Below are 17,085 nucleotides of genomic sequence, written 5' to 3' on the forward strand. Positions count from 1 at the left end.
CCCCCTACTGGGAATATACCCTGAAGAACACAAATCACTCTATAAAAAAGATACCTGCACACGTATGTTTATCGCAGCATTGTTCACAATAGCAAGAACCTGGAAACAACCATGGTGCTCATCAAAAGAGGACTGGATTAAAAAAATGTGGTACATATACACGATGGAATACTACGCAGCCATAAAAAAGAACAAAATCATGAATTTCACAGCAACCTGGATGGAACTAGAGTCTATAATACTGAGTAACCGCTCACAAAAACAAAAATCCGAATATCACATGTTCTCACTCATATAATGGACCTTGAACATCCAATGCAATACTATGAGAAAATGACGGATGGTACTGGGAAACTATGGGGGGGAGGGGGATGGGATTAACAGTAGCAAATATCTGTCAGGGGATGGGAAAACACTTCTTATCTACAGGGTGCCTGAATGAAACATCATTGTACACCTAACTCTTAACTGTACCCCACAAAACCATAATAAAAAATACTGATTAATGAAAAAAAAAATGTATGTACATGTTTTAAAAATGTATGTATGTATGTATGGTGCATTCTAAGGTATTAATTTCCATAGATCCATGCATCCCAGTGGATTCATTTCACAGGCCTGTTTTTTGTTTTGTTTTGTTTTGTTTATGTTGCTGTCTATCTGGTCTTTGATATTCAAAAGAAAAGATCCTGCTGGGTCATTTATAAAACCCCATAATGTTAGTTGATTTTCTTTTGATAAAAAGGAAAGCATCAATCAATAATTCTAAACTTACTTGTAGGTCAGTGGCAGGAACCAATGAAATCACACCCTTGGCAACCACAAGGTGTTAATTGCTACAATCAAAAAGAAGCACAAGGGCAAGAAAACTGGTATCTCATTTCCCAGGAACAAACTTGGGTATACATGCACTCTATAATCATGGCATAGTGCTTAACAATGCAGACTGGAGCCTGTTGAACTGTATTCATATGTATGGTATACACACACACACACACACACACACACACACACACAGGTATATGTGTATACCTGTATACACATATGTATATAGTATAATATGCGTGTATGTGTGTGTGTGTGTATTTGTGCAAGGTTAAACTTGTGTGTGTGTGTGTGTGTGTGTGTGTGTGTGTGTGTGTGTGTGTGAGACGGACTCTCACTGTGTTGCCCAGGCTCAAGTGCAGTGGCACACTCACAGCCACTGCAACCTCAACCTGCTGGGCTCAGGCTATACTTCCACCTCAGCTTTCCAAGTAGCTGGAATGACAGGTACATGCCACTATGGTTGACTAATTTTTTGATTTATCCTAGAGACAAGGTCTTGCCAAGTTGCCTAGGCTGGTCTCAAACCCCTAGGCTCAGGAGATCCTCTTGCCTTAGCCTCTGTGCTGAGATCACAGGCATGAGCCACCTCACCTGACTTTTTTTTTTTTTGAGTCAGGATGTCACTCTGTCACCTAGGCTGGAATGCAGGGGTACAATCATGGTTCACTGCAGCCTTGACCTACTGGGCTCAGGTAATCCTTGGCAGTGCCACCACAGCTGTACATTTTTTGATGTTTTGTAGAGAAAAGGTGTCGCTATGTTGCCCAGGTTGGTCTCAAACTCTTGAGTTCAAGTGATCCTCCCACCTCAGCCTCCTACAGTGCTAGGATTACAGGTGTAAGCCAGGTTAAACGCCTGTAACCCAGTCAGGTTAAACAATTTATCCATTCTGCTACTATTACTGTCATTGTTATAATATTGTTATGCAAAGGTGCAAAGGGAAGAGCTATAGTCTGAGCTCCTGCACAAACATCCTGGCATCCTGGCTTCCTAGAATATCCATATTGTGTCTTACTCAACATATAATATTTAATATTTCTTGAAATGGGGATTTGATTGAATTAAAGACTATAAAGCCTTGCTTTAGCTTTGAATACAATAAGTCAAGACCTAAATTATAAAGGGGTAATTATGTACATCAGAATTTACTTCTCCACCTGTCTTCTTGGAGGGAAATATCCTTCAAAGACCACCAAATTAATTAAAATGTAAAAATGGCATTAGCAGTGCTACAAAGAAGTGTGTACAAAAGAAAAAAAAAGAGGCTGCTTGAAAAAATATAAATTTATAAATAAGGTTTATGTTTACTTTTAATTTCACAAACTAGTTAACATACTTCCAATCTGAGTTGTCCCAGAAAAGATTTAAGGAAGGATATTTTGGACTATTTTCTAAATGGTTAAAATGAAAAGAATAACCTATGTTTTGCCTCAGGAGTCTAGCAATGTCATTTCTAGTCACAGGTGGTAGCTTGTAATATTGTTCCTGATTCTTCATTTTCTTCCTGCTATAGAAGCATATGTATACACTCTGTGTCCACAACTTTGTAGTACCTATGAAGACGGGTAAAGTGCATCTCTCTTCCCACCGTTATTGTGCTTGGTATGTGACTTGTTTGGTCAATGAAAAGTTAGCAGGCAAGATGTACACAGTGTATGAAACAGTAGTTTTAATGTGCTTGTTAAATTTTGGCCTGGCTGCTTATGCTTCTGACACTCACCAGGAAAAGAAAATGTTCCGCTTATTCCAGAAGGAGGCTACATGAGAAGTAAGACTGAACTCTACCTCCAGCCTGGAGTCACATTTAGCTAAAATTGTCAAAATCACAACCAACTATAGACTTATGAAAGAGAAAAACTGATATCTACAATTGTTACCACCAAGATTTTTAGGTTAGTTTACAGTAAAAATCAGCCAATACTTCACATGACATTGGACAAATCATTTAACTTTCTGGGCTTCAATTTCCTCACCTGAGAAGTAGGGAAATAGAGATACTCACATCTATCTTATGTACCTTATCTTATGAGGGACATGTGAGGATTTACTACATATGTAAATTGTGTGCAGGTAAAGTTTGGGCTTCTAGTAGGCCCTCTCTCCCTTGATATGGAGACCCAGTGTGTGGTTGTATGCCTCTTATTACTCATTTTTTCCTCTCTCCTTTAACAGTGTCCAGCATCTGTTGTTCCCACCTTTGTGCTCGTGTGACCAGTGATCAGGGCCCGCTTATGAGTGAGAACATGCAGTATTCAGTTTTTGTTTCTGTGATAGTTCACTTAGTATGATGGTCTCCAGCAGCTGATGGCTGTATAATATTTCATTGTGTATATGTACCACATTTTCTTTATCTATTCTCCTTTTGATGGGCATTTGGGTTGGTTTAATGCTTTTGTTATTGTGGATAATGCTGCAATGAACATATGTATACAGGTGTCTTTTTGGTAGCGCGATTTATATTCCTCTGGGTATGTTTCCAGAAGTGGGATTGCTGGATCATATGGTAGCTCAATTTTTAGTTCTTTGAGAAAACACCACACTGTTTTCCACAAAGACTGAACTAGCTTACACTCCCACCAACAGTGTAGAATTGTTCCCTTTTCTTCACAGTCACGCCAACTCCTGCACAACTGCTAGGATTCTGACAGTACTGCTGGCTAGAATCACTACCTCAGTTCTTCGCACCCTGTACTCTTCACAGCTTCAAAAGTTTCAGACTTTTCTTGGTATAAGGAAGGTATTCCATTACTTTTGTTGTCTTAGCTGCTGTTTGTTCAAACAACCAATTGGAAGATACAAAACAAATGGACATTATGAAGAAAAACAACAAAGGCTACATTACCCGGACCGCTGACATTAAACTGAGGGCTGTTAGGGGAAAAGCTGTTGTGTCTCTGGACTCGGCGACTTGATCGTTTTCCAGGCCATTGAATTGACAGGACTTCTGGCTTGACTGGCCCTTGCCTTGAACAACAGAGATAACATTTAACCTCAATGTCATCACTTCAGTCTCTTGCCTCAAGGAACAGATCATGTGTCAGTCACAAAGGTTTTGTAGTGTAGCGAAATGAAGTCTTATGAGGATGACTACTTGCAAACATGCTCTAGAAACCCAAGGGAATTTGGTATTATTGCATGTGAACCTAAGGAAAATAATTCAGATATTTCTTTATTCTTAAAATCAAAAGTTAAGTAAAAATTGTGATTTAAGATATACTTCCTTCCTTTGTTGGTCAACCATCAATAGAAAAAAAAAACAGTTAGGTGTATGCTGCTGTTTTATTTTACTTTGTATGGAAACATCTATGAATTTTTTTGAATTCAGTTTTAATTAAATTTTTTATCAAAGCTATACACCCATATATTTTTTTAAGTTAAATAATTCTATAAGTCCTATTTCAACAAACAGGATCTCCCTTCTCTCCCCCTGTATAACACCCTCACTCCTCTTTCCAAAAGGCAATATTTTTTAACAGGTATTTATTTGAGTGTTTACTTTCACCAGTATACAACATGCTTAAAATTCTATCTCTTTACTTTTTAGTTTTAGGCTTTATTTATTAACTTCCCAACATGAAAAGCTCAGGCTACTGATACATACAAGAAAATGTAAGGAACTTACAAGAAGATTGCTTAAAAGTATGGATTCAGCTTAGGAGGGAACGCTTTTGTTTTTCCTTATTCTTTCCTGATTGGAATATGGACATAGTTGGAACTCCAATAACCACATTGGACTATGAAACAAACTTGGGAATGGGAGACATGCACTTAAGATGTGAAAAAAACAGAAAATCTATGATAAATCTGAAAGGTGTCATAATTGACTTAAACTGGCTCCTACCAGGTTTCTTTATAGGAGATAATAAAGAAACCTTTGTGTTTAAGTCGTATTTTTTTCTGTTATGGGCAGTCAAATATAATACTAATTTACTCATCCAAAAATCTTTCGTTATTATCTATCAGCTAGGAAAGATTCTTTTAGCCTTTTTCCTATGTTAGCCTACCTTCCTCCCTCCCTTTTACTAGATTTCATCCCCCACCCCAGATAAATATTTTGATGAAAATATCCTTTAGTTTCTTCAGAAGAAATGGTGCATAATAAAAGGTAAAATTCTTAAGTCATTGCATGTAAAGACATTTACTTTATTGGTGGTTTTATGGAGTAAAGAATTATCACCGGACGCAGTGGCTAGTGCCTATAATCCTAGCACTTTGGGAGGCAGAGGGAATTGGGATTGCCTAAACCCAGGGGTTCAAGACTAGCCTGGGCAACTCAGCAAGATCTCTTCTCTACAATACATCAGAAAATTAGCTGGGTGTGGTGGCACATGCCTGTAGTTCCAACTACTTGGAAGGCTGAGGTGGAAGGAACACCTAAGCCCAGCAGGTCAAGGCTACAGTGACTATGAGTGTGCCACTGCACTCCAGCCTGGGTGACAGAGTGAGACTCTGACTCAATAATGAAAAAAAAATCTCAGTTGCAAATTATTTTGAAAAAAATTGCTCTGTTGTGTTCCAGCTCCCAGAGTGATTAGTGAAAAATCTAGTGTTTTCATGATCCTTTGCAAAAGACCTGGTTTTTCTCTCTGGGAATTTTTAGACACTTGTCTTTGTCTCCAGTATTGTGAAATTTCATAATGGCATGCCTTGGTGCAGACTTTTATTACTCATTATAATGGGCTCTTGGTCTGTTCTATCAAGCTGGAAACTCATGTCCTTGTTCTGAGAATTTTTTCTTTGACAATTTTTCTCCTTTGTTCCCTTTCTGGAATTGCTATTTTACAAACAGTAGACCTCTTGATCTTACCCTCTTGTTTTCTTCTTCTTTCCTATTTTTCATCTCTTTGTGGAGATTTCATCACACTTTTATAAATAACCTTCAGATAATTTTATTTTTGTTATCATAATTTTCAAGACCACTTTTGTGTGCTTTGAATCGTTTTTTTTCTGAAGGTGTTGATAATTTTCTTCTGAAAGTTATTTTTCCTGCTGTTTGGATTATTTCAGTTTCTTCTAAGTTTCTTTCTTGTGTCTAATATGTTCTTTTGGTTGAGCCCACACATTTTTAAAGGGGGGATTGCAAGTCTGATTGGATCCACTCTGTGTATGGTGGGGATTGCCAACTCACAAACTTCACTGCAGAGCGGCTTGGCTGGGTCAACTGATGGGGAGTCTGACCCCTGGCACCATTAAGTCTTTTCTCTTGAACTGATCAGATCCCTCAGAGAATCATCCCCCAACTGGCAGTTGTAAGTTGGGCTGTCAGTACTTTGGGAGCAGAGCGTGTGAAGGGGGTTTCACATCTCACTATTCAATATGGAGACCTTCACTTAATGTCTCATTTGTTAGTACTCTGCTCTGACAACCAGTCATGTCAAATGTGCATCTGCTCACCTCCTCCAGAGAGCACACCTCTAGAGTTCTTCAAGGATTGGGGAGGGGCAGTCACTGTACAGCACTGGGTGGAGCTTTCAACAACATATCAGCCCTATCTTCACCCTCACAATCAGTTGCACATGATGCATCCAATTCTTGAACTTTCCTAGGGTTCTGTGATGTCAATTGTATTGCATCTTGGCTTCTTACATTGCCTGCTAAGTCTCAGCTTTCTCAGAGCTTCTAAATAAGTTTCCACTAGATTCACCTTCTTTCCAGGTTCAAAGTTTCTGTCCCTTGGCTCTTCTTCTTCCTATTTTTGTGGGCTAATGCCTCTTTTTATCCAGGTACTTTTAATGTCATTTTTTGAAGGGTTAGGGAGAGAATAAAAGAAATTATACACACTTTAAAATGTCATTTTTGAAGGGTTTAAAGAGAGAGCAAAAGAAATCGTACATGTTTAATCTCCTATCTTTAACTAAATCTCACTGTAGATTTTCCTATGGCATTAAAACCCCCGAACTTTGTAGCAGTTTTGGTGGTCATGGGAGTAGGTGATTAGAGAAGTCCCATTCTGTGTTCAAGCCAAAGGAATGTAAGCTGTCTGATCTTTTATAATCACCTGCAGGTAAAATTATAACCTTTCCTCACTTCTATAGTAAACACCCATCAAAAGGAGAAAAATAACTTCCAAATCCAGAAAGAATACTTTATATCACTGAATATAGCAGAACTTTGGAAAACAGAGAAAATTTGCAGAGTCTATTATCAAAAGGGAATCTACATATGATTAAACTGTGTTTCCAGAAAACTAGTTTGTAAGGAACAGAGGTTTACGTAAGAGTTCAGGGGTCTTCTAGAAGGAAACTTCAGTATAACATAATGATTATTCTTGTCATTTGCTATTAGGCACTTTCAGATGACATGGAATTAAAGTGACTCCCATTGACACAGTTTGCCAGGACAGATACAATGCCATCAGATGTAGACTGCCATCTGAAAATCTCACCTCTGTGCCATTCCAGCTGCACACATCCCTTCTCTCTGAAATAACCATTTTCACATGAATAGACACAGACATTTTGCCCGACATGGCATGTCAAACTCATTACTGCAGGATGAATGATACTGTGTGATTCTGCCCTGGGGCTGAGAGATGGAACAGATGCCTTCTCTAAATTTTCTATATCCCAAGGAGTCTTTGTATCTCTAGGTTTCACAAATATTAAATCCCAAAGTAATGTTGATGCTGAAGGGAAAGAAAATTATTACAACCTTGGGGATTTTAATGATATCTATGTGTTGCAACTCTTGACTGTTCAGGGCATCATGGAATCTTCCTTTATGACATTAAAAACGAATGTTTTTTTATGCATTGATTATAACATTCCTCAATGAACCTGTTCTCTACTTCGTCAAATCTGTACTACATGCGATTGTTAGACTAATTTTCCTTAAACCTTGTTTTCAAACCTTGTTTACAACTACCAATGACAATCTCTGGCAGAATTAAGTCTGAATGCACCGTGTAGGTTGTAAGATCTTTCTTAATCCCAGATGTCAGTTAGATTGGTCTCCTCACTGTCTCAGATCCCCACCTACTGCTCCTTTGTAGGGTTGCTTTTATCTGGAATTCCTTTCATTCATTCTGTTTCATATATTTAACATGCATTTGTACCAAGCAGAGAGAAACAATGCAAAGTCTCTACCATCTAGGAACTCAAAGTCTAATGGAGGAGATAAACAAGGAAGGCATTGAGATAAATAGATATAAATAGAGGGCATTATAAGAGTATATAGTAGTGAAGTGGGAGGTATAAAATCCTGTTTTGTGAGCAGGGATGGCTTCTGAGAGAAAGAACTGTCCAACTAGACAAAGCAGGAGGAGTTAGCCAGATGGAGATGGGTAATATTGGGAGGGTGGGGAGAAAAATTTATCCAGAGAGAACATCATTCTGCCATTCAAATCCATCCTAAAGGTCCAATTCAAGTCTTGCCTTCCCATCAGACTTTTTCACTGGTCTTGATTATTATCATGGGAAAGGAACAGCTTTCCTATTTGTGTCTTTTCTTCACTGGTAAGGGCCCTGGGGCTTTTCCTCTTTGGTTTGGTTTTTGGTGGCTGGCTGATAGGAAGACCATAACCTTAGGAGAGGAGACATAGCCTCTTTAGGTTTGGGCCTAATTCACGTGCTTCAATCTGATTCATCAGAGATTTCACATCGGATATTATGAACATAAACTCATGGTAGTACCTTGTTTTCTGCTTGCTTATGTATTTAAAAAAAAAAAAAAAAAAACAACCTTCCCAGAAAGGAAGACCAGAGATTTGGGATTTGAGCATCCCTGGGTGGCTTAGTCAAGTGCCATACAATAATACAATAACACCCTCCAAATTGACATCAGAGCTGTATGATTTCCCATTATTTCAAGCTGTTTTTAAGCTAAAAATCCCAGAAATAAAAGGTTAATTAATTCTCTATAGTGTTCTACTCTGCTTAAATTCTATATTATCACGCTACTTCTCATTAAGCACAGCTGCTAGGCAGCTGTTGGCAGCAATCACAAGAGTTCAAAGCTAGCTTGTGGCCTAATACACAAGAGCAGTTTAAAGAACAGTTGTTCATTAAACTTTCACTATATGGTGGTAAATGCAGAGCACAAGTTTTCAGGAGATGACAATAGAAAAAAAAATCAAAAGGGTAAGTAAAGAAGGGGAGTAGGGTGCATTTTCAAGCCTCTTCTCAGGTGGCAAATGATTAATTCTAAAAAGGTACATCCAATTTTATTTCCAGAAAGTCTAAACAAAAGAAAAAAAAAACAGACCTCATTTTCTCATTTGAAACTTGAAATCAGATTCACTGTACTTTAAAACATGCAGTTATCCTCTGGTCATAGCTGGAGCTGGGTTGTTGCTTTTCTAAAGCTAATTATGACACTGCTATTTGATATGGAATGACCCAGCAGAGTGAAAATAGGAAGTTTACGATGTGGCGAATGCTTCACAGATCCGTTGAAGAGCACTTCCCTGTGTTTATCAGCTGTGCAGGTTCACTTGATTCTGCAATTATAGGTTTTTTTGTTAGAATTTGGTGGTGCTCACTCATTTTGACATTGTAAACACATGGTTGAAAATTCCACCTTTTTGGAGACATCCTAATAATTATGTATCTGTTAATTTGTTAAGAAAAATTGGTCCTGCAGAGTAGTCTATTATCAGTCTGTTCAGAAAACTTACTGCATGGTCCTTTCTAATTTAGGATGCAAAAGTTGGAGCATCCCTGGGTGCTCAAAGGCATATTTATAAGTTAAAATAACACAGCAGCCCAAATATGTCGCAGGAATGAGAGTATTGTCAAGCCTTTCTCTATCTTGCAAGGTATAAGCAATGACAATTCAAGAAAGCACTGACTGTTGGCTGGAATTACCTCGATGTCGTTTTACACATTTCTAATATAGGTTTCTCACTAGCATTAGTGCCTTTATTTATATAGCTATTACAATATCTCCACTTACTTTCTCAGTGATCCATACTGGTAGCTTGAATTTTGAAATCTTTCCCATCATTCACTTTTCTCTATTTCCTCAAATAATTAGGCTTATTGAATTCTGAAGTCTGTCCAGTATATTCAGGTTCACTTAGTCAGTAAGGTTCTTTCCCATCACTTCCACATTTTCAAATTGTACTACGGCAAGCTCAAATGTCATAGAGAAACTCCATGAAATTGACTTTCATGCCTCCATCTACATTTAATCATTTACTCTTCTGAAACCCATTGGCAATTTATTTCACCTTCTCTATGGTATTTATCACTTTGTACCCTGCAGTACAGTTTTAGTGTTCATGTCATTTTTATTTAACAAACTTAGTCCTCCTTAAGAACTGGCATTATATTAGATGTATTTTTATATCATTCCTAGTGTCTTTTAACGTCTTCTTAATTTACTAAACTATTTACTACATTCCCAGCTGAAATTTATGAACTAAGTGATGGACCATAAGAGAAAAAGTGAGATGGTCTCTTTAGATGCAAATAATAAGGCAAGCACCCAGTGGGAGTCCTTCCTATTCTTTTAAAATCTGTCAATTCTCATTTATAGTTTTTGCTAGCTTAACAATGGCCCTTGACAAGTTTTCCATGAATATGGAGTCACTACAGAGACAACATATGAAAACATTTAAGTTGCCTTTCTTGACGAGTTTGCTCCTCAGTAGTTTCCATGGCACATTCCAGGGAATTCTGGAGGGACTGCAGCTGATTCAAGGTTTCCTTCAATAAAAATCGAGTAACAAATTGTTCCAAATTGGAGGCTTCTTGGTAGTCCTGAGGGTGACAAAACAAATGAAATTAGAAGTATAGCAGGGAAAAATACCCCCAAAATCCATCAGTTTCAGATTGACCCTAGATTGAAGAAAGGAGAAAAGATGTGTTGGCCTCTAGAGGCTATTGGCAGAGCTCCATCCACCCACCAGAATTTGAGTTAAATAGCTGCAGAAATGACTATAATTCTTCACCTCCCATTTCACCTGCCTCAAGATTAGAAAAAAGGAAAAAACTCAGTAGAATTGTGGAAAAGACATCTGTAGCAAAAGAAACATAGACCAGGAGTGGGGGTTTCTGCTTATAATCTCAGCACTTTGGGAAACTGAGGCTGAAGGATTGCTTGAGGTAAGGAGTTCAAGACCAGCCTGGGCAACATAGCAAGATACTGAAAAGGAAATAAAATGGAACAGAAAGAAAAGGAAAGAGGAAGGAAGGCAGGAAGATAGGTAGAAAGAAAAGGGAACTTACATATCTAGGAAAAAAAAAGACGGGAATGTAATTAACCCAGGGTTTGTTCTGTGTTTCATTTTAATAATAACCATGCCATCAGATATTTTCTCTATTTCCAACAAAATGCAGCCACGTTTCAGCAATTGGCTTAATTCCTTCTTGATGTATTTATTATGCCTGATCTGTATTATGCTGAAGCCAAAGAAAATTATGTGTAGTTATTTTAAAATTCTGGAAAATGTTAGGCTTGGAATATCTTAACAGTTTACTAAATCTGCTTATGTTTTTCCCTCAGTAACTACCTGAGGCTCATTTGCAACTGTCTTCTAGCACAACTCCTCAGCCACAAAAGCACCATTCATTCAAACAGCCTAGGTCTCCACAGAGATAATTGCCAACTTAATAGCTGTACTTGCCAAGCTTAGTTAAGGTAGATGGGTGAGCTATGGATGGTACCACCTGATACTCTTGTCTCCCAAAGTCTCAGGGAGAACCAAGAAAGTGAACCAGGTTGGTGCAGAGTACGGTGGTGTCAGAGTTATTCTTTCAAGTCATGGGACCAGTCAGGAAAATATGATTTTCTAGAATGTTGGGTGGATATAGTGTACTCAAGTTGAACTAAGGAAAGGATTTATTTGGCCTTGTCCCTATACAAAATGATTTTTTCATGGTTGAAAACACAAAATTAAATAGGAATAATGGTAGTGAGATAATACCATGAGTCATGATGTGCTGGGGAATCTTAGGTCATGACTGGAAACACAAACAAAATGTAATTATTTAATCTTTCTGGTTCTCAGCTTTCTCACTTATAAATCAGACTCAGTAACTCTGGCATATATTCCAACTCAAGAATATTCTGTGCTTCTATCATCTCTAAACTAGAAAACATTGGACTATGGCCTCCTGATATAAATTACTTTGAAAGTTTTTCTGTTAGAAGAACAATCTAATATCATAGAAAACCTAATTTCTTCCCTAATTTGAAATAATAAAAAGGTTTCTTTTAAAGTCTATTCTTTGCAGGCGAACAACACAGGAAATTTTATCTACCATGTCTAATAGATTTATTTAAAAATTAAGAATTGTAATGTCTTTAAACTTCACTTAAGAAACTAACCATAGAATAAAACATTGCATGCTTCTAATAATCATAAGAATTTTTGATAAGTTAAATCAAGCTACAAAATATTGAAAATACTTAATTTGATCTCATAGCTTGCTATTTATTGACAATAAAAACTTCCAAAAATTATCTCACAGTGTGATTCTGTAAATTGAGAAAGGTTTTTCTTTGAGATGGAAAGAAAATGTGATGATAGAAAAAAAGGTGTGTTTGATTCATTTCCCATAGTTACTTCCATTTCATCAACACATATTTTTAAAATAAAATTTATTAAAATGAAGACAAAATATAATTTCAGTCAGAGATCATGCCAGCTATATTTGCATCTCAGTATACATTATTACTAATCTAAAGCAAATGATAAAAAGTTTTTTATTTGTAGACAGCTTTGAAAAATGAAGAAAGTATACATTTGCTGAGCAATGAAGCATACTATTGGCCTTATTCTTTTTTTCATTTAAATATTGAGTATTTTTCATGCTAAAACTATGGAAAGGATATTTATTTTAAGTTTTAGTTAGCCAATTTAAACTCTGGTAATCGCAACAAGGTCTTAGCTTATTAGACACAAAGCTCATGTCTTATAGTTCTGTAATCCTCATGCCAGAATAGATACTCATTCAATTCCTGATTGTTTGCAGTAAATTCCTAACCCCAGGAATTTATTGCATTCACTATTGTGGTCTTATATATAAGGATCTTGATGATGTTAAAGTTAGACAATTTAGGAAAGTTAAAATCAGACAACTGCCTACTCCATCATAGCAAATCAGGAAATTATTATTATGCCGACACTTCTCTGTCTCTTTGATGAGAGTTTACTAATCCTACTAGTGACTCTCTAGATAACATTAAAAAGTGGCACAATTCAGTTGGTTGATATATTTGAAATAAATGTTGATGCCTTAACATTGAAAAGGGTGGTGGGTGGGTCTAAGGTTAAGGATTATGTTTTTTGAGTCAATTATGAAGGTTGCTGTTATGTGCTGCTCCTTAGTGATAGGAAGACAAAAGAACTTCTTTTTTTAATATTCCTACTTATCCTTCTAGATTCAACATGGCACTGTCTCTGTACAACCACTCATCCCCGGAATTGACACAGGATGGGAGAGCCCCAAAGATAGGGTCCAGCCCAAGAGACCAAGTGGGTCCTTGGCTTGGCACAGAAAAGAATTCAAGAGTGAGCCACCAAAGTAAAGTAAAACTTTATTAAAAGGAAAGAGGAACAGAAAGATGCCTGCACTGTAGGAAGAGTGGCCCTTGCACATTGCTGGAGTTTCAGTTGGAAAATTAAAGCAGCTTTATTGAAATAACAGAGAGCAGATAACTTCATAGGTAGAGCAGCCTGGGCTGGTCCATATATAGAAAGAGCAGCAGCTGTATATTGCTGGAGTATTATTATTATTATTTGAAAGTAGGATTTAATGAGAGGACAGAAAATCTCCCAGAGTGGGAGGAGACCCCAGGGGGTTGCCCTGGAGTTTTATTATTATAGTTTTCTCTTGATTATATGCTAAGCAAGGGGTGGATTATTCGTGCATTTCCCAGGAAAGAGGTGGAGAGTTCTAAGAATTAGGGGCCTCCCAATTTGCTATTATAAATGGTCAGGATTGGAACTTTCATGGAGCTGAAGGGTGTGCCATTTAGCATGTTAATGTATTATAATGAGCATATAATGAGGGACAAGGTCAGGACACCAGCAAACTTGTTGCCATCTTGGCTCTAACTGGTTCTTAACTGCATCCTATTTTTCTCTGTGGGGTTTTCTGTAGAAAACCAGAGTATTCACTTGTCTAGAGAAACTGTCTCAGCCACTAGTCCTGAGAAATTAACTTTGTTGCTTATCTTAGGAAACTAGTCCTGCTGAATTCCTATCTCAGAATCATCACTTCTCTTCACAGGATTAGGCACACTTCCTTTCTCTTCTGTGTATTCCTGTAACACTTTTTCCCTACCTAGAATATAGAATTTTTCATCTTATATTGTAATCTGTGGTGGACTTGTCTAGCTGCCCCATGTTAGACCCACTCTTTTAGATTGTGTCTTATTCATCTTTTTCTCCAGAATGCCCAGAACAAAGCTTGGCTCTTAGCAGTTGTTCCATCAATGCTTAAAGAATGTATGAGAAACAGGGTACCACATGGAGAGTTAGGCACCGGAGGGAGTGCCTAAGCTCTGGAAACTGCTCTTGCCGCCAGCCAGTCACCAGCTGCCTCCCCCTGCATCTAGCCCTGCTGGCGATAGACCCAGCTGTCCAGCTTGCCCAGTAATGTGGGATCTGCAATAAAGGAAAACAAAGCTTTGTTCTTAACAGACTGTTTGTCCTCATTTTATTTTCTGGACCATTTGTTAGTCTTCCTCCTTTCCTTTATTCTGGACTCAAGATTTGGGACTACAGACTCAGGTGGCATTAACCCAATCTTCCTTCCCTTTTCTCAGATAGGCAGCAGATGTTCCTTTGGAAGGCAGTGGCAAAAGAAGCAGATGGAAAATTAAATAGATAACAAGCTGGAAAATGTCAAAGCCTGGCCCTTTTTATTTTCAACATATGTGTTGGTTGTGAAGGTACAAAAAGAAATCTTTGCATTCCTAACTCCCCAAAAGATTGATATCTTGGCATAAGACCTTTGAGCAAAAAGGCCTAGTATTTGTTCCTTTGACCAAAAACCATATTTGAGGGACTGGCAGAAAGAACTCCCACTAATCTAATAAAACAGGAAAAAGAAAAACAAAACAAAACAAAACAAAACGAAAGACTACGCTCAATATTCAGATTCTGCCTCTTTTTTCAAACACTGATTAGTCCTTCATGTCTATTAGAAAGGATACAGGCAAATGAAAGCTAACAATATACTTCTCAGATCCCAATAACATTCAGATAACTCATGCCATTGATAATTGTCAGTGACATGAATTATTAAGTGGCAATTGTTAACAAAGTAGCATTAATACTTCCATTTTTGCCTTTGGGAAGCCAAGATGTAAACATTCCAATCTGTGTATTTCCTTTTGTGGAGTTGGAACAGGGCTAGCATTTATTTAAATAAAAATCCTAGCATTAGAAGCACAATGCTTTGAAAAACAGGTTTCTTAGGGGACTGTCTGTGCATCTGAATTGTCAAGTCATTTCTCAATAAGCAAGCTGGTTGATATGAGTAGAGATCGTAGCTATTAACCCACCATGAATCATCTGAGTTAATTAGGAAAATCAGAACATCAGTCTTCCCTGTTTGTATTTGACCTATTTGAAAAAATCAATCAAAGCAGTGACATCTAGTGCCAGTGTTCTCTTGTTTATGAGGTCAGACACAATTATATTTAGCAGGGGCACTGCTTCTGACTGCCTTTTGGTCAAAGTTCCTGCAACTCTCACCATTCTGGTAAGGCATCTGTGCAAGCTTCTATAACAGGAAAAAATACCACTTTACAAAGATGATTGTCTTTTTTTTCTACCCTTCCCAAAACTATTACCTTTTAAAATACTAAATGGCTTATGCACATTATTTATGCCCTTCTTCTTTTAATGGCACTTTTTTTTTTTTTTTCAAACTGGGAGAATACTACATCAAATTTAAGCCTTAAAAAAAACAAACAAAAAACAACTTGTTCTTAATTGTCGTAAAAATGTATTGAGGGAGGTTAATTCCAGATACATCTTTGGAGACTTTAGGTGGCAAAACAAGAGATCAAAATGAATAAAATATTATTAAACAGTCAGTAAATTGAAAAAGCTCTGAGCTGTATATTAGCTGTAGTTTGAAATCAGAAAATACTTTAGAGCCAAGTTATATTATTTAAGACCTTTATGTTGACAAATTCCATGGTAAAGGGCTCATTCTAGAGTTGTAAAGGAGTTATTTTGTGTAGACTTCTTTTCTCTGGCTCCTTCTAGGAGACCCTAACAAGAACATATAACCCTTTGGATGTCTTTGCCTAAAGAATTTTCTCATTCTGCTTAGAAGTAATCCTCTTCAAATGAGTGGAATTTTAGAAAAATGCACATGGGTATGAGGATGGAGACATTACCGAGAACCCAAACCTGGAGATTAATAGCTACTGATGAGGACCCAGAACACATTCATAGCCATCTAATAACATAGTGTGGTGGTTAGGAATTTGAGTCTGAAGATAGTCACATTTAAGTTCTGACCTGTATTTGTAACATTTGATGGCTATGTGAACTTTTGAAGGTATTCAACCTTTCTAAGTCCCTATTTTCTTAACTGTGGATAAGAATAGTCATAAGTTTGCTGTGAGAATTAAAATGAAAAATAAATGTAAAGCACACAGTATGTTGTCTAGCTTATATTTTTGATCAAGGTTCATTATTGCTATTAACCCACTGGAGAAAAGATATTACAAAATGTAAAGGGCAGATCACTGACTAAGAATTCATAAGACCTGAGTTTGTCTGCTGTGAAAATAGTTCACCTTAGAATTATCACTATGGTAAATAGATAGTTGCTGTTTGGTGTATAGAAGGCTCTCCACAAATATTAATTTTCCTGAGTTCTTTTTACATAAATTTTCTGTTGTATATCTGCTACCTTGTTTTTTCAAAAATGTATACCTTGTACATACATATTGAAGCTGTGACCATGGAATTCAGTTTTTGAGGAATGTCAAGTTTGATATGTAGAGAGTTCAACTGTAAAATTAATAAAAAAAGTTTTTCCATTCTTGACTTGTTCCTCATCAAGGATAGTCCATGGGATATAATTTATAAGTCTAAACAACACTTCTTGCATTCCCCTTTATCACCTCTGAGTTCTGTCAGCCATGTGCTCCTACAGAACATCTCATTTTCTAGAATATTTTCAAAATTCTTTCTCATTCTCTGATTTTATCCTTTCTTTCCCATATCTTTATGTATATTGTTTAAGATTTCTCCCCTTTTCCTCAAGTCCGTATGAATCTGGTTTTATTCATCTAGGCCCATTTCTTATTCTTTTTTTTTTTTTTTTTTTTTTTTTTTTTTGG

The 17,085-nt window shown here is 37.1% G+C and overlaps 1 protein-coding gene across 1 annotated transcript in view; it reads right to left on the reverse strand.

The window, feature by feature from the left end:
- Positions 1-3,665: 3,665 nt before the first annotated feature.
- Positions 3,666-17,085, reverse strand: part of NECAB1 (N-terminal EF-hand calcium binding protein 1) — a gene marked incomplete at its 3' end in the record, with an annotated part of 117,157 nt that continues 103,737 nt past the window's right edge. Inside the window, exons 6-7 of the mRNA XM_008071577.1 lie at positions 10,393-10,529; positions 3,666-3,792 (exon numbers count right to left, since the gene is read on the reverse strand). Coding sequence (XP_008069768.1) covers positions 3,666-3,792; positions 10,393-10,529 — 264 coding nt within the window. The remainder of the gene's footprint in view (positions 3,793-10,392; positions 10,530-17,085) is intronic.

This window comes from Carlito syrichta, unplaced genomic scaffold (assembly GCF_000164805.1).
Source record: "Carlito syrichta isolate Samal-C Ts95f unplaced genomic scaffold, Tarsius_syrichta-2.0.1 Scaffold314390, whole genome shotgun sequence".
Lineage (NCBI taxonomy): Eukaryota > Metazoa > Chordata > Mammalia > Primates > Tarsiidae > Carlito > Carlito syrichta.